At 34.8% G+C, this 26,427-nt stretch overlaps 3 protein-coding genes across 5 annotated transcripts; 1 reads left to right on the forward strand and 2 right to left on the reverse strand.

Moving 5' to 3' along the window:
- Positions 1-3,800: 3,800 nt before the first annotated feature.
- On the reverse strand, positions 3,801-7,173 carry LOC116140881 (pentatricopeptide repeat-containing protein At4g33990). Its single transcript, XM_031426458.1, has 2 exons — positions 7,089-7,173; positions 3,801-6,486 (listed from the first exon to the last, which is right to left on the reverse strand). Exons 1-2 carry the CDS (start codon positions 7,094-7,096, stop codon positions 4,032-4,034), a joined length of 2,463 nt encoding a protein of 820 aa, XP_031282318.1. The 5' UTR covers positions 7,097-7,173; the 3' UTR covers positions 3,801-4,031.
- Positions 7,174-13,343: 6,170 nt separating this feature from the next.
- On the forward strand, positions 13,344-18,061 carry LOC116140865 (bZIP transcription factor TRAB1-like). 2 transcript variants are annotated; one of them, XM_031426440.1, is made up of 5 exons: positions 13,344-13,488; positions 14,276-15,550; positions 16,725-16,796; positions 16,889-16,918; positions 17,578-18,061. In XM_031426440.1, the coding sequence occupies exons 2-5, from the start codon at positions 14,405-14,407 to the stop codon at positions 17,650-17,652; spliced, it is 1,323 nt and encodes a 440-aa protein (XP_031282300.1). In that variant the 5' UTR covers positions 13,344-13,488; positions 14,276-14,404; the 3' UTR covers positions 17,653-18,061. The 2 variants fall into 2 exon arrangements, with proteins under 2 accessions (XP_031282300.1, XP_031282301.1); XM_031426441.1 differs by lacking the exon at positions 13,344-13,488 and adding an exon at positions 13,572-14,033.
- A 619-nt stretch (positions 18,062-18,680) lies between these two features.
- Positions 18,681-22,850, reverse strand: LOC116140861 (protein DJ-1 homolog C). Of its 2 annotated transcripts, none has more exons than XM_031426437.1 (8): positions 22,528-22,850; positions 21,877-22,077; positions 20,631-20,780; positions 20,363-20,488; positions 20,022-20,099; positions 19,585-19,785; positions 19,314-19,451; positions 18,681-19,231 (listed from the first exon to the last, which is right to left on the reverse strand). In XM_031426437.1, the coding sequence occupies exons 1-8, from the start codon at positions 22,771-22,773 to the stop codon at positions 19,019-19,021; spliced, it is 1,353 nt and encodes a 450-aa protein (XP_031282297.1). In that variant the 5' UTR covers positions 22,774-22,850; the 3' UTR covers positions 18,681-19,018. The 2 variants fall into 2 exon arrangements, with proteins under 2 accessions (XP_031282297.1, XP_031282296.1); XM_031426436.1 differs by having other exon boundaries at positions 20,363-20,542.
- Positions 22,851-26,427: the final 3,577 nt, after the last annotated feature.

Here is a 26,427-nt window from a genome sequence, read left to right on the forward strand (position 1 = left end):
GTTTAGAGCTTCTTAGCATGAACTTTTGGTATTTCCGTACATCATCTTCAGGATTACCTCCTACTTTTATTGTTTAATTCCAATAATGAATTATTCTTCAGGTAAAGTATACACGATTGCTTATTTGGATGATTGATGAAGACATTAATATCATTTGATTATAGTGAAGTGGTCGAATCTAATCAATCAATTTTGCAATGACTCTTTAATATCCATTTTCGTTACTATCCTAATGCTAAAAAACAATAAATTGAAATCTTAATACTACTAAAATATGAATTATAAATCAAAATCAAAATAATAATTTTGGAATCAAAACAATAATTCTTGTAACTACACTTCTTTAAATATAACCTCCTCATAGTAATAAATTTAGTTGGTCTCAATATATAATTATAGAGAAGTTTTACTGTTCATGTAAAAGATGTTAAGTTGTGCCTAAGAACATGATTTGCTTAACATTAGTTTATTATAATAGGAGAGATGGTAGAAAATTTGAGTGTTCAAATCTCATAACTTCAAGACACGACACGGGCCATATAATTTACATGTTATGGGCTCTTCATAAATAGTCATCCTAGATCTCATCGGCCTATTATATGATTGGAATCAATAAACCCCAACCCGATGAATTTTGAGATGTTGATCATATGCATGATGCATGCACGAACAATCACCCAATAAGGATGATTCACATATAATATACTAATGAGAAATACCATGCCCACAATTAATCTCATAATTTCTCTTATAACTCTAACGTGACAACGAATTGACAACTCTCATGTTAACTCACACCACAGTTAAAAGCATTAAATGACTTTAGCTACATACGAACAATCGTTTCTTAAAAATGAACAATCAATGGCTGAATATATATATATATGCTAATGAGTAATACCATGCCCACAACCTAATCTCACAACTTTCTCTTATAATCCTAACGTGATAACTGAATTGACAACTCTCATGTTAACTCACACCACACTTAAAAAACTAAATGACTTTAACTAAATACGAACGGTCGTTCTTAAGAACGAACAATCAATGTTCCTTATGAAGAAACAATTATTCATTCCTTATGAATAAATCGATGTTTCTTATGAATAAAAACAATCATTCTTATGAATGAACGGTGTTATTCTAAAGAATGATTATCGTCTCTAAAACACGTTCGTTCATGTTTAATCAAACTCGTCAGTTGATATGGTAATATCATATTGGGTTGTAAGAAAATGTTATGAGTTGGTTGTAAAGTAGTATTTTTATATAGTCATTGAGAGGTATACATGATCAAAAGTACGGAAAGTTTCTTCTACCCACGACTAAATATTCGAGGTTGAGAGTTGGGATGGTGGGAAAGAGAACACAGCCATGAAATGATAAGAGTATAGTTTCATTTACATCTATGAAATGCATTTTACAGTAAATCAGTTAAGTTGAATATCAAAATATGAAAATTCAAGAAATATTAAATGAAAAGGAAAGCTTTAGGTAAAGTATTACTGATACCTCAAATTGCGGTTAACTCTCTTCGATCTTCAAACTTGTAGTGTTCTGTTCAACCATTCACTTCTATTTACCAAATTATCATTAAAATAAATAAATAAAAGAATTTGATGTTAGTGCAACGATTAAGGACTGAGAAGAAATTATAATAAAAATTGCAGTAGAAGCTGCCTTGTCAAAATCAATAATACATAACATCACCACAAATAAACAATCCAGAAACTTTGACACTAAGTAAAATGAATCAAGTATTTTACATAAAAAAAGACGCCGTTTCCAATCTCCTGCGGATTGCCTTACCGAGAAGCAAACCACCTGCGCCCACTGCCTCAATCCACCTTCCCCGTTTTTGGATCTTCACCTATAATCACAAAATCAACAACCATTAGATCAAAATAAAACATCATAAATTGAACCTCACCACTTTCAAAAACTATCACAAAACAACCCTATCTTTGATGTTTGTTTGCATACCTGCATCAAAAATGGTACTAGAACTACAGGAATCGCTATCAGAAAAAATGGAGGATGTCGACGAGGACCTCGACAATATTACTATACTGTTTATTCAAGCACAATAAAACCCTAAAGCGGGTAAAGTATCCGATAATTCGGATCAAGTACCGGCGAATCAGGTTCAAATCCGAAACCAACTCGATAGACCCTTTCAACTCGTAAATCGTCGTCTGTAACGCTCTTGCTTCGTTGTCGAAAACAATGCATTTTATAATTCCCTTCCGCCGCTGCCACGCTCGTCTCGCTCCGCATCGGGAGACAACGACCGTGCTTGTACAGCGGCCTCGGCAATGTTGATGGTGGTGGCGGCGGCACGTTGAATTCGACATAGGCCCCGCCGCACGCCCGGTGAGTTTGTAGTGGTGGCTGTCGACGTGAGAGATTTTTCGGGTTTGTAATTTCAAATTTGTGCCTCTCCCATTTATATATATATATATATATATATATATATAGACGAGGTAAAGGTGGGCCAGGGTAGTTGGTGGGTCTACACGTGGGACCCACTAAAATATTAATTACATTTTGCCACGTCATTTCGTTAGGCACACAACCTGGCGTTAAATAAATTTTTAATTCTAATCGCGCAAAACTCAATTAATTATTTTGATAAATTAAGAAAATGTAGCTAATTGATATGATGCCAAAATTGGGGGTGACAATTGATTTTTGCCCTAATTCTTTTTTATTTTATTTATTAACATTAAACATTATTATTTTGGTTATGATATGTAATTATTTCATTTAATTATGATAATAAAAGTAAATTAATTCACCCTTTTTTCACTTTTTGTTTTTCAAAAGAAAAGACTGCAGAGATGGTTCTTGAAGAAAATTCAAATAAAAGTTGAATGAAAACAAGCTGGCAAAATAGGAAGAATGGGGGAGGGGGAGAAGAGAAGAGATGACTTCAAAAGTTTTAACGTGTTTCACAATCTATTCTTTGATGGATGGGTCAAGAGTTGGTGCTTCCTTTTCCAGATAAGCATTTAAATTTCTCACAAGGGGCCCTTGCCACCCTGTGTTTGCTACATTGAAAAAGAAGCATTTAAATTTCTCACAAGGGACCCCTTGGGTACACAATTTTTCTCTACCCTATTCCCTATCCGATCCAAAATACACGTTTATTTCCTTATTATCAAAATATTATTCTATCCATTTTAAACCCTCTAAATTTGTTTGTTTAACCAAACACCTCCGATTTTTATTCTTTTTAAGAAATTGACAAAAACACTTTAGCAACCCACATTTGTCAGATTCTGGCCACCACCGCTGAAAGTTGACCGAAATCTGGTATAATGACGCACTACCGACTGGATTTGGTCGATAGGTGTCGATTTAGCATTTTTTAGCTAGATCCACGGTGGATTTGGCCGAAAAAAGTCAGATCTACGGCCAAATCTTTAGCCATAGACAGTCGTCAATGACGGCCAAGATCTGGTCATCAATGGCCAGATTTAGTCATAGATCTGGCCTTTTCCGGCTAGATCCACTGAAAAGGTCATATCAACGCACTATCGACCAGATCCAACCGATCGTGTGCCGATACGGCGACTCCAGCCACCCTCCGACGGTGGTAGCCGACTATCAATTTAATGGGTGGGTGGGAGTGTTTCTGTTAATTTTTAATATTTTATTATATGGGTATTTAGGAAATAAGCAAACCTATAGGGTATTTTTGGTAATTTCTAAATCCTACATCGTAATAACTATCTAATTTTACTTTTTTCAAAATATTATTTTAAAAAGTATAGAATAATGAGCCAAGTACACCCTAATTTGCATTATTCAATAGCAATATGAAAATATGTCAACTTTTGTTTGGTAGACACCACAGCTTCAATGACATTACCTTTCTGAAAATATGAGTCTTTACAACTTTCATGTTGCCTTTTCTTCTCATTTAGTCCAACTGCACTTTGAAAATATATGCTTGACATTGGATGCCATAGAATATATACAATACATCCGGATTTGGTGACCAGGACAATATTGGGCAACCATCCATGTCACCAGTAGTCTCCACAAGAACAGATCCCCTCTTTGAAGTGATGAAAACGGTTTGAGTCCCTAACGATAATCTCTCTCTCGGTGATTTGTGATATAAATTTAGTTGCGTTGTGACAGTCGCCGCAAACTCGTAAGTTCTTGAATATTCGGATGGGACTTTTAGGAGGGGTGCTAATGATTCCAAATGCGATTGCTAGTCTCTCACTATGACTTGAGAGGATAAATTCCTTCTCATCATCTTCGACATCTTGTAACACAAAACTGTAGTCTGGAACATAACCAAGGCTCTTCATTTTTGCGGTTAAATTCCTCAACTCGCTGTATATTTCTTCACATTTCGGATGAGTTTGATTCCCAGTATAGAAGACATCAACCTTGCTGTTCACTTCTATTGAACTCCACCCAGGTGTCTTCTTCAATCCTCTGACTCTAGCTAAGGATCTCACTTTATTAACTCCTTCCCATTTCCCAACATTTGCATAAATATTTGACAACAGAACGTAGTAGCCAACATTCTCTGAATCTACTTCAAATAAACGATCTGAAGCAAATGCACCCAACTCAATGTTTCCATGTATCCGACATGCACCAAGAAGAGCACCCCACACAGAAGCATCAGGTTGTAGTGGCATATTTTTGATAAAATCATAAGCCATTTCTAATTGCCCAGCCCGACCAAACAAATCTACCATGCAGCCATAATGCTTCAAATGAGGCTTGATCTTGTACTCTTCCTGCATCATACGGAAATATGATTGACCATCACTAACCAAACCTGAATGACTACATGCTGATAACAAAGATACAAAGGTTATATCATCTGGTTTCACTCTCTCATCTAGCATCTCTCTGAATAGGTTTAGAGCTTTTTCACCATGCCCATGTACTGCATGACAGGATATTATGGCATTCCAGGGGACTGGACATTCTCTTGGAATTTGGTAGAATAAAGACATAGCATCATCTAATCTCCCACATTTTCCATACATGTCAATAAGGCAAGTTCCCACAAAGACATCCATGTATAGACAATTCTTAATCACCCTGCCATGAACTTTCATCCCCTGTTGCACGGCTCCTACATGGGAATAAGCTGGTAGAAGGCTTACCCAAGTGCCATGGTTTGGTATTATCCCATTGCACTCTTCCATCATCTGGTAGACTTCAATTGCCTCACTCGCAAGACCATTTTGAGCATGGCCAGTGATCAATGTGTTCCACGAGATCACATCTTTTACAGGGAGTCCTTCAAAAACTGAACGAGCAGAATCTATGTCACCCAACTTGGCATACATATCCACAACTGCATTTCCAATTACAACATCATGCATAAGCCAACCTCTCCTCATTACGAATCCATGTATTGACAAGCTATTCTTATGATCATTTGATTGAGCAACAATGGAAGCCAAGCTCACTAACGTCAACAAATCAGGCTGAATTCCAGCTCTTTGCATCTTGTTAAAGAACCTAAGGGCAGTAATTGGATCATTATTTTGCTCATATGCAGAAATTATTGAGTTCCATGAAACAACATCTCTCACTATCATTTGGTCAAAAACTTTAAGTGCCAGCTCCAAGATACCAAATTTTCCATACATGTTGATCAAGGCATTGGACACAAACAAATCATATTCCAATCCATGTTTTATAACATACAAATGAATCAACATCCCAGTTATAATATCACCTGATTGTGCACAAATGGGAAGAATACTTGCAATAGTAACCGAGTCCATGTTAACTCCTTCCAATCTCATTTTGTCCAATACATTTAGAGCTTCTATAGCATTCCCACTTTGGCAATAACTAGAAATCATGGCATTCCAAGAACCCCTATCTCGGACAGGCATATCATCAAATAATTTACGCGCAACATCTGCTAGACCAAATCGGGCGTACATATGTAACAAGGAAGCAGCCACAAAGACATCCCATTCAAAACCTAGCTTAAAAACTGAGCAATGTATCTTCTTCACTTCAACTAGATTTCTACAGGCTTTCAGCACAGGAGGAAAAGTATAAAAATCAGGTCGAAGACCAGAGGTCAGCGAAAAATGGTAGAAACAATCCAAAGCTTCCCAGAAATGGCCTCTACGAACATAAGAAGAAACCATTGAATTCCATGTGAAAACATTCTTATTCAAGATCTGATCAAAAGTGCGGCGAGAAAATGAAACATCACCTAGGTTGGCATAACGATTGACAAGCTTGGTGGCGATAAAGATGTTTTGAATCTTTCCCGATACCACAAGAAACGCATGTAAGAACTTAAGAACGTGCAATCTGGTGCACGATTCAAGTAGAACACCAAAATCAATCTCTCTGTTGTCATTTTTAGCTCTATCTGATGAAAGTAGCAGAGAATTTGCAGCTGCTGAAAACAATGGGCAACGAGCTTCAAATAATGGCAAGAATCTGGAAAGGCACCCACCTCTGAAGATTGGTGCCAATCTGAGTACAAGATAAAGCAAATTAACAGTAAGTGCATGAAGGATAATAACTAACATGGATATAGAAGTGTGTTCAATGGTCAATACTATCTTGTTCGAAAATCTCTTCACTTTAACAGTAATGAATTAACACACAAACTCCATTAATTATTCTCAATGGGATGACAAGCAATTCGGCTTCAACACCAAGTGCTTCACTACAGTAAATTTTAAAGCTTACATGAACCATTCTCAAGCCGAAAAGATATCAAACTGGAATCATTTTTTTAGCATTTCACACAAAAAAATGAAGGTTCTAAGCAGTGATTATCAATTTAAATTTATACATACGCAATAAAATCACCTATGAAGGTTTCTGATAAAATACAACAACACAAGAGGAAAACAAATTTTAAGCATTTATAAATTTTTATCTTGTTCTCGTGAATATGTAGAGTACCCAATAAAATAAGCTAAAAGGGTATTCAAATAAGCTTAAATCATGGAAACCCCAAAAGTCAAAAGTATTAATTTATATTCTTTCATTTTCCTGCACTTTCCCATCGACCAAACAGAGCTTAAAAAAATCCAAGAAACAAAGAGAGAAATGGAATGTCTTTGTACCTGAACATACATGTAGATTGCACTGAGATTATATCAAACAACAAATCGAATTGCCTTTACGGATGCGCGGCTTAATAGTGTGTAGACTGCAGATTGAACCAAGGTTTAGTGCAAGGGTTTTAAGAGAAATCTTTCAAGAAAAACGTTGGATGGGCCAAATTTTTTAATGGCCGGAATAAATTGGGCTCACATTGGGCCGCTCGTAATGGATCTAGTTCTACAATAACATCAGCCCGTAAAGGTTTCTATGATCCTTCTCATTCTGGTTCTATTCGAGAATACTCTTTCTCCGAATACGAAATCTATGGTACATTAGACGTAGGGGTGGAGCCAAAAAAAAATTCTGAAGGGTCAAAGTGTAATATTAAATAAACGTGGGGGCCAGAAAGTAATTGAAAAAAATAAATTTACAGGGTTAAAGTGTTACATTCGAAAACTGAGGGTGGCCATAGGAAAAATTGAATTTATAGAGGTAAATTGATATTTTTCTATATGAATATTTTAGGGATTAATAACAATAATCCCCCTTAGGTATGATTAAATGAAAAAAATTCTCCTATGGTTAAGTACTTACGAAAATCCTCCTATCATTAAGTTTTTTATGTTAAAGTTAACAGTAGAGGGGTAATTAGGTAAATACTCATTAACCGACCATATTATAAATTCTAATAGTATACTAACGGCTCACTAATAGTAGGGGGATTTATGCTATTTTCTGAAATCTAAGGGGAATTTTTTGTTATTTGATTAAACCTTGAGCTGGTCGAGCCATAACTCCATTTTTTTTAGACATCTCAAATTTTAACACTTTAAATAAGTTCATACTAGCTTATATAAAAGCTAAAAATTTGAGTTATTTTAGTATGTGTATATATATACAGTAAAACATTTCTATAGTCATAAAGGTGGGATCAAAGTAATTTTATTACAAAGAGATTATAACTTAATAAAAATGTAATCACAAAAATTACTGTTTTGATTTCTTATTTTATAATTCACGTTGTACTAAGATTTTAATTCATTATTTTAGTAGTTATTAGTGCGATTAGACAACAAGAGAAATAAAATAATCCTGAGGATGATAGTACGGAAATACAAAAAATTTCATGTCAAGAAGTTCTAAATATGCTTGAAAAGCTAAAAATATTTTGGCTTCAATAATAAGGTGTCGGTACTAGCGAGATATTCCGTACTCGCAAGTTAAAAGATGTGGTAAAAACTCTAAAGTATGAGTCATTATCTCAAATAAATTTAAATAAATAATTTATTTCATTTTAAATCTTTAATGTAAAATAACTTTTTTTTTTTTTTTTGTTATAATATACATATAATTATTACTATGTGGAGACAATTTTCTTAAGACGAAAATTAGAAAAATTATAACTTATTACAATGTGAAGTATATTCTTATTTATAACTATGAAGATTATAATTTTTTTTTACTATGTAGATATTATTTTTATATATATATATATATAGATATATATATACTATATATATATCTAGTACTATTTATATTATATATTCTTATAATAATATATATATATAAACTTTAAAATTCTATAATATTTTCCAGAATACAATCAAATAATGTTATAAAATTAAAAAAAAAATGTTTACACCTTCAAATAAGTCATTTTGATCCATAGATAGGCTAAATTATACATGCTCAAATAAAAATAATTATCCTTTATTATTAGTGGAAAACACATTGAATATAAGAAAGTAAAAATGACGGTGATATGTAAAGTAAAAGATAAGAGAAGAATGTAACAAGTATTGAATTGTAACGAATAGGACTAGTTAACAACATATAATTATTTAATGATCGAGGATTAAATAATCAAAAATAAATATTTTAAACCTACAGTCCCAGATAGTCAAGATGCAAGTAAGTTAATCCGAACATCTCAGTTAATAAAAAAAAAGTGTTTTCTAGAAGTAATTGTGCCTTTCTATCTTTACACTAAAATAAGTTGAAGTGGGTGTCCATTAAAATAGTTTTACAAAAAGGGGAAAGATTTTATTGGGCTAAGAAGCCTTCCCTTTTTATCTTCACTTTTCAAACTATCAAAAGATTTTCTTCTTCTTGTTCTTCTTTATACCAACCATATCAAATATTCCACCTTACCTTTGCTACAATTAATTTAATATAAACCCTAATTTTTTTTATTTTATTTTTTACAACTATTTAAATAATAATAATCATAATATAGATTGTGTTAGGTCAATAGTATAAGATTGAGATTCATTATTTTAATTTATTTACTAAAAAACATTATCATTTTCAGCTATTTTTATAAGCTCATTCCACTAATTTCAAAGATACATTAATAAATTAATATGGTATTTTACGCATGTCAATCTCTGCCCGGCCGCCATATAAATATTCAGGCAACAAACCACAAGAGATTTTTTTTTAATATTATTGTCATCAACCAAATAAACAATTTATGAAAAATAAAAATCTATAATTTTGATTCAAATATCAAAAGTTTTTTTTCCCCTGATAATCGCAGTGTTCAGGTCAGCTTGCGTATACTTCCACTAATTTTCGAGGTCTATTAAACACCCTACAAGTTCAATGAGTCGGGTAAGTCACAAATGTGATAAGTGACCACTTTATAAGATTCAAACACGAGACTTTTGGGTAATCCATCAAGATTTGTTTGAGGAATCTAACACTTATAAATTTATCTACTTAACTGAGAAATCAAACTTATAAATTAGTAATAAACGACGTGATAAAACAATGAATTAATTTCCTTTGTCTCATGAGATCGATAAGTTTTAAACCCGCTAACGATTTTTGGACTTATTAAATACTATATGTATCGATTTTGGGTATTTTCCCTCTCAAGTTTTTGATAATTTCATACGGGTTTTTGGTCGAAAAGCAATATTACACTTACAATCTGATTTCATAAACTTTCTCTTACAACTTCGACGTGACATCTTGTAATTAGTTAGTTTATAAAAGTGTTTCATCTGTCCAATTGTGAACTGTCATGTTGGAATTGTAAGATTAAGTTGTGACATAATCTTCATCCTTTGGTCGAGATGGAGACCTTGGATAAAATATTAAATAATTTTTTAAAATTACAAAAACGCTTGAAATTTATTGATCCGTTAAAATGTATTTTTCATTAAATTTATAAAAATAAAAATGGAAAAATGGAAACAATAATTGAGAGAGGACGGTTTGGTGACGAAGCAATGGCGAGAAGACACGTGTTAATGGGGTGAGATTAGTGGAGAGGGAATAATGTCAGAGATTATTATCTCTTTAAAAAAACTCACCAATTTCCAGGCAACACCTCACCTGTACGATCCTCCATACATCTCACCCCTCTCAAATCTGAACCATCTGATTTAAAGCTACTGCATGTGCAGGTGACGTGGACCCACCCACACCACTACCGTTATCAATTATCAAATCAAAGGAATCATAGTCCTCCACGTGGCGCACGGATCCCCACTATCAGTGCCAGAATGTTAGGAAGTGAAAGGAAAACAAGATCGCTTATCCTGATTGGCTAATTTTAATGGTGCACGCGTGTCCTTCCTGCCGTCTTACTGCATCCACATTCCACCCTCATAATATCTTATTCATTTTCAATTATTTTTTTTTTTTTTCGAATATCGCTACAAATTAATGTCCTATTGCATTCTTTTCTCGGTTAAATTGAAAATAAACTTAGTGAAAAAATATATATATTTTTTAATGATATTGGAGTTTAACTAATTTGTGCGTACATCAATTAATCTTTTGAAGTTCTATAACTACCGGTCAGGTAAGAGTTCTAGTGACCATCCCTATTAAGGTTGTGTAGACTCGAACTCGAGAGACTATGTTAGATCATCCTCTTACTCTTTTATCATCGAAGGGACTGGAATGGTGGTTGATATTTTTTCTAATTTGGAAATCTTCTAACCTCGCTTTGAGAAGTTGAGTTTGAAATCGAAGCTTCTATCGAACCCTAAAATGTTTAGCTTACAATTATAAACTTCTGAAACATTTCAATGCAATTTTTTATAACATAGAAATATTTGGCAAGTTGGGTTTGAATTTGGAGCTCCAATCGAATCTTACAATATTCGACCTATAATCTTATAATGATTCTAGTCTCGCTTTAAGAAGTGAAAAGTTCGAAATTGGAAATCCTGCCAAACCCTACGGTCTTTGGGGGAATTAAATCCTAAACTCTATGGGAACAAACCACAAGTCTAATTGCTTAGTTTACCTTTACCTTTCATAGGTCGAAGTGGTGTTATATATACAAACTCAATATACAAAGTAATGCATAAAAACTGACGTGACACTCACGTCATTTATTTATATTTATTAAGCATTTAATGAAATGAATTTTTTAAATAAAACTTAATCAAATTAATTTTATTTTTCAATTTTATTAAGGACAATAATACTATATTTACAACTCAATTTCAAATACCTTCTCTTACAATCCCGCAGTCTACAATTGATCAGCTCGTAAATGGATTCTGCTTGCCCATTTGTGAACCGACCAATTACCCATCTACTATGCACAATCAATCATATCTTAGAATATCAACCGCTCGAGGTGGTGGGTGGTCTGGGTGCATGTTAGCCACCACTAAACTGTGTCGTTTTCTAGAGATACGACGACTACTCCCCTAAGAGAAGACAGGAAAGGAGTCAGAGAAAATGGGGGAAAACGGATTTGAGTGGAGTTTTGATGAGAAAAAAGAGGAAAAGATGAAAACGAAACTCTATATATGTTTTCATTGTTTTTTTGTTTTTATGTTTTCTTTCAACATTATCATGCAGCGTGTTTCCTTAACTCAATATGCGTTTTTCACTGTGTGTCGTTTTTGGAATTTTCTGCCATTGGAATCCTCCACTTTATTTAAGAAACCCTTTTGACCTTTTTTACGGTTCATGCCTATCCACCGACAAAGAGTGATATTACCATTTTGGATGACCTTTTTTGACATAATTCCTCTAAAGATGTGTCATAAGGTCCGATTATTTCAGGAAAAATAAATAAAAAAAACGAAAAATTTGAAAATAATTATATATTTCATCTTAATTTTGTTTTTAATGACTAGAGGTGTCCAGAATAGTTTACGCATACTTCAATTAATCTATCAAGATTTTGAAATTATCGATCGAGTAAGACTTCCAATGATTACCCCTGTTAACAACCGAGGAGAGATTCAAATTTAAGACCTCTTAAGCAATAAACAAAAAAGTCCCTATCGAACCACTCGATCATCGAAAAATAGTTAATTTCATCTTAAATTCATAAAATACTGTTGTTTACAAGCCATTACATAATGATCTATCTCACGTTACGAGTTGTTTAACATATAAATTAAGGTTGTATTTATTATTGTTTTCGTTTTTTTTTTATTTTTTATTTTTTAAATTTTGGATCTCTATTTTATCTCATAGAATGTGTAATATTTTTTTACTTACTATTTTCATTTTTTAAAATTGAAAACAAGAAAACCGAGAATCTAATGCATGAAGCATGATTTAAAAAATTGAAAACTCACAAAAAAAATTATTTTATATATTTTCATTCTCTACTTATCACAATATTTAATATTTTATCATAAGAAAATATTAATGAATCCATTTTCAAATTCAAAAACATAGACTTAAGCTATTTATTTTTATTTTCAAAAACAAAAACACTGAAAACAAAAATGAACCCTTAGTCAAATTCACTTAAAACAAAAACACTGAAAACAAAAATGAACCACTTAGTCAAATTCACTTAAATATTTAAATTAAAAGAGACGACAAAACTTTGACAAGGAGAATTTAGTAATTTTTAATTTTGGCTTAGAATAAACGAACGCAATCCCCTCTTCAACAAAAACAAAAAAACAATTTCACATTACAGTATTTCATCAAATCATAAATAAATCTAACATTTGATTAACGGAAAGTATCAAACACTCTCTGTGCAACCTACCGCACACAATCTCTCTCCCCGTAATCCTCACACATCACGACACGCCTCTATCGCCAACCAATAACAAACCATGACCACTAAGCGTCCAATCATTCTTGTCGGAATGTCAAAATCGACGGCGCGGATTCACCCACATAGCGGCGCGCCATTGGCTACTTTTCACATCAGTATTTCAACCCTTCCTCATTGGTACACGTTGCGCGTTCTGCGTGGCCCTCAACGTAATAATTTAATTTATAAATAAATAAAAAATTAAGAAATTCAAAAGCCAAGTTCCTTAAATGGCGACTCGTGTCGAGTCTCAGTAGACACTTGTCGACTCTAGGCAGCTGAAGCTCAGAGGAAGAGGACACACTTGACACTCCCACGCGACACTCTCTCTCTGGTCACTGTATTTTCAACAAATATTTCAAATTTTTTTTTTTTTTTTAAAGGTAAAATTTAATTCCTTTATTATTTTTATTTATTTATTTTTCCCTCTCTCTCTCTCTGTCCGTATTTTGTTCTGTTCTGGGTTTATTTTCTTTTCTTGAAAATATAATTTTGCTAAAAAAATTATTTTATTCTTTTTATTTGAATTTCTGGGATATTTTCTTCAGTAAAAAAATTAAATTGAGGAGATGTAAGGTTGATTGAAATGAATTAGAATAAGGGATCATGCAATTTTAATGAATGAAAATGTTTTGATTGGGTTTATTTATGAACTGAATTTTAATGGAATAGTTGGAGTAGAAATTTTGAGTTGATGTGTTAGGGTTTGTTTGGATTTGAGTTGAGATGTGAAGTTAATGGAAGTGTTTTGATTGAATAGTGAAGTATGCTGGTTGGTTTGAGGGTTTCCGATGTGTATTTGGATCGAAATTCGAGTAAGTTGTTGGAGAAAAGGAGTTGTGATTGGTCTGATCTAGATCAATTTGGATGGTTATGCAGGATAGCTTGTCTTTTCGCGGTTGATTGAGAGCTTTGTAGTACACACTGGGTAAAGATAACTGGAATGGTTACTTTACAAGCATGTTGTGTATTTTTCCTTTCCATGGTTGCAATTATTTGAAGTTATGTTGTCGCGTACTGTTTTTTATTTTTTTAAGCTGCTTACTTTCTTATTTATTGCATGGGTACATCAGTTCTGAGTTATGAAAAAGTTTTATCTAAAAATGGAATAAACATGAGAATGATATGTGTGATTTGCTCTCTATTTACTAAATTTGGTGGAATGTTTAGGTCTTAAGCTGAAGACTTGAAGGAAGTTAAAGGAAGTGGAGTTAGATATTCTTATGTTCCACTTCTGTTGTATGGAATTATAAGACCATTTTGATTGGAGTCAAGTGCTGCCACTGCTTTAAAAAAAGAATGGGATCTCATATGAACTTCAAGAACTTTGGTGATGCCTCACATGGTGAGATAAAGCCTCAAGGGAATTACCCATTGACTCGACAACCTTCAGTTTACTCATTGACCTTTGAAGAGTTTCAAAATACTTGGGGTGGGCTTGGAAAGGATTTTGGCTCAATGAACATGGATGAGCTGCTGAAAAACATTTGGACTGCTGAAGAAACTCAAGCTATGACTTCTGCAGCTGTTGCTGGTGTAGAAGGAAGTACCCCTGGTGGGAATTTGCAAAGACAAGGATCATTAACTTTGCCCCGAACATTGAGTCAAAAGACTGTTGATGAAGTTTGGAAGGATTTGATAAAAGAAACTGGTGGTGGTGCCAGGGATGGGAGTGGTGGTGGAGGTGGCAGCAATGCATCAAATGTGCCACAAAGGCAACCAACTCTGGGAGAGATGACATTGGAGGAATTCTTGGTGAGAGCAGGAGTAGTGCGAGAGGATGCTCAACAGATTCCTGAAAGGGCAAATAATATTGGACTTTTTACAAATAATGGCAATACTGGTTTTCCTCTGGGGTTTCAGCAGCCAAATAGAGACAACAGGCTGTTGGGTAATCGTGTAATGGAGAACAACAATTCAGTTCCTGGTCAGGCTCCTGGTTTACCACTGAATGTAGGTGGGGTCAGATCCTCACAGCAACCACAGCAGCTGCAACAGCATCAGTATCAACATCCGCAGCAGCAGCAGCCGCTCTTCCCCAAGCAAGCAACTGTGGCCTTTGCCTCTCCAATGAATTTAATGAACACAACACAGCTTACAGGAAATTCTCCGGGAGCAAGGGGTCCAGTTGTCAATGCTGCAAACCAATCTATGAATAACAATTTAGTTCAGTCTTGTGCACTGCAGAATGCTTGTGGACTGCAGAATGGAGGAATGGGCATGGTTGGTTTGGGTACTGGGGGCGTCACAGTTGCAACAGGATCTCCTGCTAGTCAGGTCTCGCCAGATGTGATTGCAAAGAGTTCTGCTGAGTCTTTGTCACCAGTTCCTTATGTGATTGGCCGGGGAAGAAGAGGCAGTGCTCTGGAGAAAGTAGTTGAGAGGAGGCACAGAAGAATGATAAAGAACAGAGAGTCAGCTGCTAGATCAAGGGCTCGCAAGCAGGTGAGTATGGTGAATGGGCTGCTATTTGTTTTTTCCGCTCTGGATAATCTTTCTTTTCTGTTGTTCATTGTTATTCTGAATTGATCTTTAAATTCAGGCTCACTCTTAAGGACACATTTTTCATAAAACTCTCACTTGCCAAGTGATTTTTTTTTTTATTCTTTCTAAATGCAGTTGAGGAATTATGCCATGTATAGAGTCAAGTTTTTTGTTGTATACTGCCTCTGGGTGTAGTGTTAGTCTGACAGAGAAAAAGTTATGGATATACTTAATAGAGTTATGAAGTTGTAGATTTTGTGCATCCCTCTCAGTTTAAACTCTTAACTTGCTTTTCTTGAAGAAAGTTTAATGTGTATATCAACAGAAATTTAGAATCATTGATGTTCTGGATTTTCTTTGTGTTTTCTTATGAAGATGCTGCAATCTGCACGTTTCATTTCTGGTGTATCTAGAAGTTATCATATTGTCGACATTGTTAGCTTATATTGCCCCAAGCAATGGAGGAAATTTGTGCAAATGTAAAACACTGAAAGGGAACAGTACAATTTGGGAATGAAAAAGGGAAAAACTTATGAAACAGACATATATTAACTCCTTTAGTAACACTTCCGTTTTTATGCATAATTAGCCTTGGGCACTTACTTATAATCAGAGAAGGTGGTTTACTCAATTATTCTTACCAGAAAAACTTTAGATTAAACTACTATTGTTACTAAAGGAAATCAGATGACTTGGTGACTGGTTTTGCTAGTATCTTATTAATCATATGTGAGCTAAAACATGAAGCAGAGAAAAAATTTTTAGACACTGATTTGTACAATCCTAGAGTTGTTTGAAGAGTTCTGTCGATAAGGAACNTACTTATAATCAGAGAAGGTGGTTTACTCAATTATTCTTACCAGAAAAACTTTAGATTAAACTACTATTGTTACTAAAGGAAATCAGATGACTTGGTGACTGGTTTTGCTAGTATCTTATTAATCATATGTGAACTAAAACATGAAGCAGAGAAAAAAATTTCAGACACTGATTCATACAATCTTAGAGTTGTTTGAAGAGTTCTGTCGATAAGGAACAGTTGAATGGATATATTAAGCTCTTTTTCACTATAATGTTGTTTATCAAAAAACTTATACTTATTATAGATGAGTGCTTTAATTTGGGTGTTTGGCAGGCCTATACATTGGAACTGGAAGCAGAAGTTGCTAAACTTAAGGAAGCAAACCAAGAGTTGCAGAAGAGACAGGTATGTTATCTTTACCAGTTCAAAATCTTGTTCTTTTACTTGGAATATTTGGGTTATGGCAAACCCCCTTAATCTAACTCTGGTTGTTGCAGGCTGACATAATGCTCGTGCAGAAAGATGAGGTATATTTCCGTTTACTTCAATCTCTTTATACTTTCAAAAACTTGATGCAAATGTTGTGTTGGTGTTGCTAACCACTTAGCCTACCTTCTTACTTTTGATAAGAAACTGTAAACGTTTTGTAGCAACTTAGCCCTACTTCACGGAGTTTCCCCCAGAAAACAAGGACTCTGCATCAAACATTTTTTTCTGTTTGTGTCTTCAGCCACAATTTTTTATTTTTTATTTTTTTGGCCTAATGATGAGAAAAAACTAAGTTGACCATGTAAATATATTACATCCAGGGTACTATGCAGCTGATCCACTGTTTGGATCACTTTTGTGTGTCTGGTGAGGATAAGGTGTTTAGTCTAACCATATTAAAAAACCAACTCTGGTAATAAAGAGTTCATTATCTGCCATATCAATGAACTACCACTAAAAGGCCAAAAGTGTCATCTTGGTTGCCTAAACATGAACGCAGTTAGATAGAGGAGATGAGAGTATACTACAATTTTGCATCTCTCTAATTGGGTCTTAAGTCAGCAACCAATGATCTTGATTAAGTTAACCGTAAAGTGCGAGTCAAATTGTGTTCCTTCATAAACTTCTGAGGTAAAAAATTATTCCTGAGGTAAAAGAAGTTGGTTTTCTTATTTATTCTGGTTATTTGTTTTGGCAGCTTTTGGAGAAAATGAAACAGCACTATGGAGGTAGGAGGCTATACCTGAGGAGGACACTGACAGGTCCTTGGTAGAGTTGATGAACTGGACTGCTGATGATAAGAAGTGGTTGAATACATAATCAATATGGTATGAGGATTGGGGTACGCGTCTTTGATCTATATCTCATTTCATGAAGGGTAGGAAGTTAGGTAGCTGTATGTATAAACAGAGTGTTGTAAATTATGAACTGAAATTAGTTTTATACCACTTATATCTGTGAGACTTCTGTTGTGTCTAATTTGATTGTAAGAGGATAGTAGAATAGTGAAGCTAAATGTATGCTCCAGTGTGTTATTACTGTCTAGCTGCAAACTTGTTAGTTTCTAACCTTCATAAAACTGGGTTTTTGTATTGGATCTCTAATTACATATTTTATGACTAAGCTTAGGTCATGTGCGATTTGTAAATTCCTTGTGGCTGTCAAGTCTCTAGTTTATTTATATCTTCAGTTGCAACCTACAAAATCTCTGGAAGGTAGATGCATATCCGAAAGGTTCTTGAATCATCTACATGCATTTCTCGACCGCAGGATTTTATTTCACTTTGTGTTTTCATATTGTCATTTTCAGCTTTAATAATTATGGCAGGTGGATGCATATCCAGGTAACTCCTGATTTATTACTCTTTTTCTCCATGACTTTCCATGGTGCCTATCATATCGTGATCACCACACTGAATAAAAATAGATAGTAAGCTTGTAATCAGGTAGGAGTAGGTAAACAGTATCACCTAATTGAAATGAATTCTCGCAAGCATTTTTTATCTTTGCACAAAGAGGATTTTAGTTGGGAAATAGAATCTCCCAAGAGGGTTTTGACCCCTCTTGTATGCATATGCAGGATCATCCTTTCAAGTTAGAGATAAACTTCAAAAAATGACTTCCATTGGTCGAAGAGGAGATGCAATTTCCAATCCATTGTCATAGAATATGTTTTCACAGAGCATCAAGAGTCGTCGAGTCTAAAATGTCGATGCATGCATACCATGCTATAGTTACCGTTCAGCCAAGAAAAACTTCCTCTACAATGGTTTGTGAGATAACTAAGTACGTAGGAAAAAAAAGGGGAAAATGTGATTCCTCACAATGAAAAATGAAGCAGCCAGTCAACAATACAACAGAAAATCGGCAGCTTGACGTTACCTCCTTATCTTCACTTTCCTAAACTCGCGACTTGTTTGCGAAACTAGCCTTTGTTTCTAAAAGCACTTTGTTTAACATAGTTGATAGTCACCAGATAATTGAAGATGCTAATTGCGGCACTTTATCAGAAATGACCATTGTTTGGCTTTTGGCATTTGCTCCGGCCTTGCAGTCAAATAATATAATCTTTCGAGGCAACCAGAATTTTGCAGAACACAAAATTGCCTTTTTCTCCATTAGACTCAACAGTAAATCACCTAATTCCTGGGGTACTCATATACAAGGCCTTCTGCAACACTTCTTGCCCTTGCATTACCAAAAAACTTGCTGACGATAGCTAAGGCAAAATCCGTTACAGTGGCAAGTCCCCCGCTTGTGATCACTTTACCGTCAACTACTACTTTGGTGCCATTTACTACTTCATTGGTCAGCTTGCTTATGACAGAGGGATGAGCTGTCACTCTTTTCTCCTGAATTTGGCAGAGAAAGTATGAATGTGAGCATAAGGATAGTTTGGACATAGTAAGATGTCAGATAATTTTTTCCTCTTACCTTCAGTAAACCGTGTTTATGAAGGACTAATGGTGAAGAACAAACTGCTCCATATATTCTTCCAGCCGCTTCTTGTTCTTTTAGCAGCTTCTTCAAAATCCTAGATTTCTGTAGCCTTTCAGCCCCAGTGATTCCTCCCTGAAAGATTGAAATGAACCAAAACACATCAAAAAGTAGGATGGAACAAGAAAAACGAATTTTGGAAATATCCTAATACAATAAAGAAAAAGAAACCGCAAGGTTACTTGTACTATCAATTTGTTTATCTCACCGGAAGTATGATTAAATCATATACTGACAGAGAAGCATCCCTAATTAACTTTTCAGCAATGATTTTTGTGCCTTGAGATGCCACAACTTGCACAGATTTTTCAACGGATGCAACCACGACATCTACTTTTGCTCGGCGCAAAACATCCACAATGGTCACTACTTCAATCTCTTCAGAACCATTTGCAATTGGAATAAGAACCTGTATGACATTTGAATGGTAAAAAATCATTTAAAAGTAAAAAATCCATTCAAACTCAAGACCTCTTGTACAAACCCCAAAAGATCCAAACTGCAGAAATATATACTTCACAAAATTTTACAAACATAGATATGCATGACAGAACTGATGGATGCTGTGTACGGGGCTAATATCATACTAAACGAATAAAGAACCATAGTTAAAAGATATTCATGAGCAGCAAGTGAAGCACTTACTCGAGGCATGTGATCAAAAGACCATTCAACTTTATTGAATTCTTCCTTTATAAGAGATTCATGAGCAGAATGCATCAGCTGGAAGAACAGAAACAAAGGACTGTCAGCACAAATTTAGTAGCTATAAAACATCAGATAGAAGGAGCATAATTAAGGAAAATAGCGAGGTAGAAAAATTGAAAGAAAGAAGAAAGTCATCAGGAAAGAGAACACACAATTACTTCCTGGGTAATTAATATATGAGCGCCAAGTACTACTATTTATTTATTTATTTTTCCTTTTTCTAATGCCGCATGACTAAGCAATAGGGGATCAATGTTTTTCAACAGTAGAGACCTTACCAGTGATTCTCCAACCTCCTTGGCAACAGACTCCCCAAACAGCTGTTCCACTAAGCACAAAGCAAACTCGAACGAAGTTCCAGGACCACGACTGGTTGTAAGCTCTCCTGAAACTTGGATATTTGACTTGACAGCCCAGAAATTAGGAAGCTTGTCTACGAATGCAGGGTGGCAAGTTATCTTGCATGACGAACTACATCATGTTTGGTCATAAAAAAAACATAAAAATTTCAAAATTCAATTCAATTCAATAAAAACAGTAGTCAACCTGCTTTTTTCTCCCAAGGCCCCATGGAAGAAGAGTGACTGCTGGGGCAGCACATATAGCTCCATAAAGCCTCTTTTCCTCAGCTTGTTTGCTCATAATTTTCTTGAGAATATCACTTTCTCTTAATCGTACTGCACCAGGCATTCCACCCTTAAAACAATCCAAATAACATGAATCATGGTAAATTACATTTTCAAAAGAACTTATAAGAAGAAGTAAGACCAAATATCAGAAGAAAAAGAGGGGAAAAAAAGAAAGAAAGAAAGAAAACTATCAGCATCTTTTTGTTCCTTTTATCAACTTTCTCCATCATGCTTTTATTCAATCATGTTTTAGTGCTCCTATTACCTGAATCCTTAACTTTGTCCACAAAATAAACTCCTCTTACTCTTCTAGTTACATTTGATTCAAGAATTAAGAAGTCAATATTTCTTGAACATTAATATAAACACATCTCACGAAATGCAATCCCGAGAAAACTATGAAGATTGAATTCAATTGCAACAAGAGAATTGGTCATTTACTTTTACTACCAATCACAAGTTTTGTGTTGTATGCAGTACTCCTACTGGAAATTATGATCAAGAATTACTCTATCAACCACCATCTACATCAAAAATCCCTTTGGAAACCTTTTACAAATACAAAAGTTCAGTAACTTCCCTCGAATTCGTTAATTAGGCAAGATTCTCTTGTACACAATAAGAAAGATCGAATTCATTTTCATAAATTAAAAATTTCATTGTAAATGTGAAATACGTATAGAAATCAAAATGAGGGAGAAATAAAAAAGATGCAAGGTCGTTTGTCTGCTTGGCAAGTCAAACATGGGCTAGTTCATAGATCTTTGGGCTTCGATTACCAAGGAATAGAAACTTTAAAAATAAAGCCCCAAGGAGTGAGTCAGTAACAATGTTATGCACACACATAAAAACAGTTTGCTGGATCACTATGTAAAATGAAAATTATTATGTTTTGTTTCGATCATGTCCTTCTCCAGAGCACATTTTATCTTCATTATGTAACAGCAGCAAAATTTTCATATTCCAAAAGAATTCTCATGCAAGTCAGTAAATTTGATCAAACAATCTAGATATATCACTATGTTATGCGTATACAAACACACTTACAGTTCCTAATCACAAAGTATTAGTTAATCAGTAAAGCAAAAATAGTGTGTTGCTAATCACAAAGTATTAGTTAATCAATAAAGCAAAAATGTAATTCTCTCGGGGAAAGAACTAACTGGCAATGCAATAAGATCAAAAACTTGGCCACCACAAGTGGAGATAGAGGTATCAGCCACCAGTCGGGTGCCACCAGAAGCCTCAATCTCCAGCTGCGGCTCCACTGAGGCCATAGTCACTTCTGCACCGGCTCGGCGCAATACATCAACTGTAATCACAGCTTCCATTTCTTCAGTACCAAGCCCAATTGGAACCAAAACCTGAACAGAAACCCACAAACAACAAAATTGTCAAGCAAATAAAAATATACCAAAAGACTTCCATCATATAAGCTCCATTTGGTTGCAGAGAAAAAACCATAAGAATTTCATGTAAGAAACAAAAAACCAAGATAGAAACTTTAAGTACAAGACACTTAACTAATTTAAATCCAGAAAGCAAAAGGAACTAAAATTATTTGAACTTCAGTCAAAACATGAAATAGAGATTCTTAAAAATCTAGAACTTGCAAAATTTTATTCTGAATTCATTTATTTGCATTACAATTTCAAGAACTAAGAAAGAAATCAAATGAACACTCAATTAAGAATTCTTTCGCCCAAAATTTTAACTTCGCTTCATTTCAATTTTATCTTCTTCATTATCCAAAAAAAGGGTTTAGGGTTTAAGGAAAAATGAGAGATGGGCAGTGTTAAAAAAGAAAAAGAAACCTTCTTGGTAGGGACAGAGGTGTCTGTGCTTGAGGTAGTATTTGTTTTTGCTGTATTTGTAGTTGTGGGTGTTGTGAAAGAGAGGTTTTTGGGAGGTTTTGAAGAGGTTTTACTTCCTTGTTGTGGAGAAGCAGCAGCAGCAAAGCATGAAAATGATGGAGAGGGGAGAGTGAGCATTGGAGACGGCTTCGAAGGAGTGATTTTGAGAGCAAAAGTTGGTGAAAGTGAAGATGATAGCCACTCCATTAACGAAATCAGATTAATATTTTCAGTTAAACAGTTCCAAAGCAATTCATGAATTTCCACTGTACCTTATCCAGGTATGGACTCAAAGCAAGATTTTAAGGAGTTTGAAAATGTAACCACTTTTATATAAAATAACCACAAAATGAATTGAAATCTTTACTAGTGGATAGCACTTTACATTCAAGTATGATTATTTATTTTTCTAACTTAGATACTTTCCTAGGTCGGTCCGATTGAATCTTATGTTTCACTACCATCGGTTTGTTCAAAGTCATGTCCGATGCATAGGTGGTGGTTGTTCTTTTATCTCTTGAGCTCTAGTCCCCTCAGACATTAATATGGGTGACCACTAGATGATTATCTAGTCGAACTTTCATGGTCTTAGGGGATTAGTTGAGATGCACGCAAACTGATTTGAACAACTGTAGTGATAAAAAAAAAAAAAAAAAGTATATCATTGGTTTGGTTATACTGAATGAATTTATCCCTTAATTGATGATTCACCTCATGATCATTTAGGGATCAATCGTCCTCCAATTTGATAGCACATTTCATTAATTTTTTTTTTTTTTTTTTTTTAACAAGGGGTGTCTAGACTAGCTTTTACGTATCTCGACTAATCTTTCGGGGCCTTAAAGCTAACGACTGGATAAACTCTCCAGTAGCCACTACCCCTTTAAGCAATTAAGGAGAACTGAACTTAATACCTTTTGAAAAATACACCTGAAAGGTCCTATCGTCTCAATCAATCACTCAGAGGTAGTTACATTTCATTATTATTGGTTTCACTCTTTGTTGAATTGGGGTCACACCCAATACATTGGTTTAATTCACCTTTAATTGATGGTTCATCCATTGATTATTGGTTTAGAGATTGGTTGAATTCAACTAAACCTTTAAGGTTTGCCTGGGGTTTTTTTTTTTCTACTGGTTTTAAGGGGTTTTTAATTAGACTACTTTTGAGGTGTTATAAAACCATTATTTGCCAGATATTTTATGCACTGGTTTTGATTGGCTCAAAAACCTCTCAGAACTAGTATAATGTATTTTTGAGGGGTTTATAAAACATCCTAAATCAGGGTATTTTGGTTAGTTTTAAAATTTTATTCCACAAATACCCTATCCACCACAAAACTATCTCAATTATATATATAAAAAAAAATTAACCATATTATTCGCATCTTCAATCATATTAAATATAAAATAATTTTAAGCAATCATAAAAAAAAAAAATATTAAAATCTCATTTCTATATGTCTTCTTGGAGAAGTGAAGTTACAATTTTTCAATAATTCCAAATGCTGTAAAGAATGGTGAAGTACTAAAAAATAAACTCCCAAGTACCGGTTGAAATTGGGATATTTTTATGGGCATATATATATTTATCATTTAAAAAAACTGTCAGAACCACTGAAAAATAAACTCTTAAGCATAGGTTGGGTGTTTTAAAAACCATTACTAAAAACCCCTCAAAACCGCTACGGTGGTTTACCTTCATAACCACTACCATGAAACTCCCAAGCGGACCCTTAGTCGGGGTAAATCAACTCTTGAGGCCTTGATCGGTTTAAGGGCACACTTAACAGTAGTCTGACAGTTACTATTTACAAATCTAACCTGATAATGCTATTTACTTAAACAATAATGCTACGGACATCGAAGACCTGCACTGAAATTTTGCACCGAATGACGTGTCAGCTAAGTAGACGTAATCACGTAGCATATTAACAAATATTTTGCGAATGAACAGCCGTCCATCAAATATGGATAGTCGTCCGTGATTATTGGATGACCGTTCATTTTAAATATGCTCTCGTCCATGAGAAAATAACAATGGACTCCCGTCCATATTATATGGACAAAAGCCCATTTACTATGGACGGGCGTCCACCTATAATGGACGCTCGTCCATTGTTTAAAATAAAAAAAAAATTTAAACAAAAATCATGGACGCTCGTCCATAATATATGGACAGATGTCCCAATTTGTTTAAATTAAAAATTTTAACACACAAAAATCATGGAATGCATGAACATAATGCAATGAAAAGTCTCAACAAAATTGTAATAACAATAAAGTATATTGGGTGGATCTTGGTTTCATCAAAGGATTGGAAGAATTTCCAAACTATATGCTTTTGATTATAACTGAACAAGATGTGATGTGGATAAAATAAAGCTTTGCTCTCTGTACACATGTATTGACTAGTTAATATTTCATGCCATAAAATAATCCAAATGCTGTATACAAAGGTTTTTTTTTTTTTTTTTTTTGGAATGGTAAGAATTTTATAAAAGAGACAAAAAATGTATAAAAACGAGGGGTATACCCCAAGAGAAAGACTGATAAAACTCAGTCAGGAAAATATATGGAAGAAAACCACAAAACCACAAATTAGCATAAAAGAGCACGCATGCTCCCCACAAAACAAATCAGGAAGATGTCATAAACCACAAAACCACAAACCGACATAAAGAGCATGCAGGCTCCCCACAAAGTTAATCAGGAAGATGCCAAATCGCGAGCTAGGCTCAGATCTCATTCTTGGGTGCTAAACCCAATATCTTGGCCTGGACTAAATCACAAATAGTTAAGACCGTATCTCTGCGAGAGCTACAGTGCTGACGAAACACACGGTTATTCCGTTCAAGCCATAGAAAATAAACTGTAGCTGAAAGGACTAATCGGGAAAGAAGGTGTCTGAAGTCCCCTTTACGTCTAAGATGCAAGCTAGTCCATTGGAGCAAAGGGAGCCAAGAGAGAGTAGGCCATATAGAGAGTGTCCTGGTAGTGACCTCCCGCCAGACACAACTAGAGAAGTCACAGCTGAAAAACAAATGGTCATGAGTCTCTGTAGCCAACCTGCACAAAACACATAGGGAGGATGTAATGACACCATGAGAGCTAAGCCGATCCATGGTGCGAAGCCGACCGAGTGAAGCAAGCCACATAATGAAAGAGTGGCGTGGAATATGCCTTGGAAACCATAAGAGATGATGAATCGAGTTCACAACTCGTTTGTCCCGCAATACATTCCAGGCTGAATCAATAGAGAATCGTCCAGACGAGTGACCTTTCCACACAAGATGATTAGGATGACCCATTGAAGGTTGCACTGTAATATAGTCCCAGATATGCTGAAGATCTGCACTACTCGAAGGAAAATCCCACGAACCATCTCGAATAATATCCGAAACCCGAGCATTCCATGGCGAACTAGTAGAAATCAAAATCCTAAGAGGGAGCAAGTCACACAAAGGTCCCTGCGGTAGCCAATGATCCCGCCATAACAAGCTGTTCACAATGTTCATCAAAGGAAAGATTCAAGGCATTGCAAAATCAAGATTTTGGTTTTAAAAATGTTTTAATTTAAATTATGGACGGACGTCCATTCTAGCCAGTGGACACCCATCCCTTGAGTAGGGATGACGATCTACAATATATGAACGAGATGTTCATGATTTTTGTTTTCAAATTATTTTAATTTAAAATATGGACGGACGTCTATTCTAGGTGGATGCCCGTCCATAGTAAATAGACTCTTGTCTATATAATATGGACAAGAGTCCCTTGTTATTTTCTCATGGACAAGAGTCCATTTAAAATGAACGACCGTCCAATAATCACAGATGATCATCTATATTTGATGAACGC

Source organism: Pistacia vera, unplaced genomic scaffold (assembly GCF_008641045.1).
Source record: "Pistacia vera cultivar Batoury unplaced genomic scaffold, PisVer_v2 Contig383, whole genome shotgun sequence".
NCBI lineage: Eukaryota > Viridiplantae > Streptophyta > Magnoliopsida > Sapindales > Anacardiaceae > Pistacia > Pistacia vera.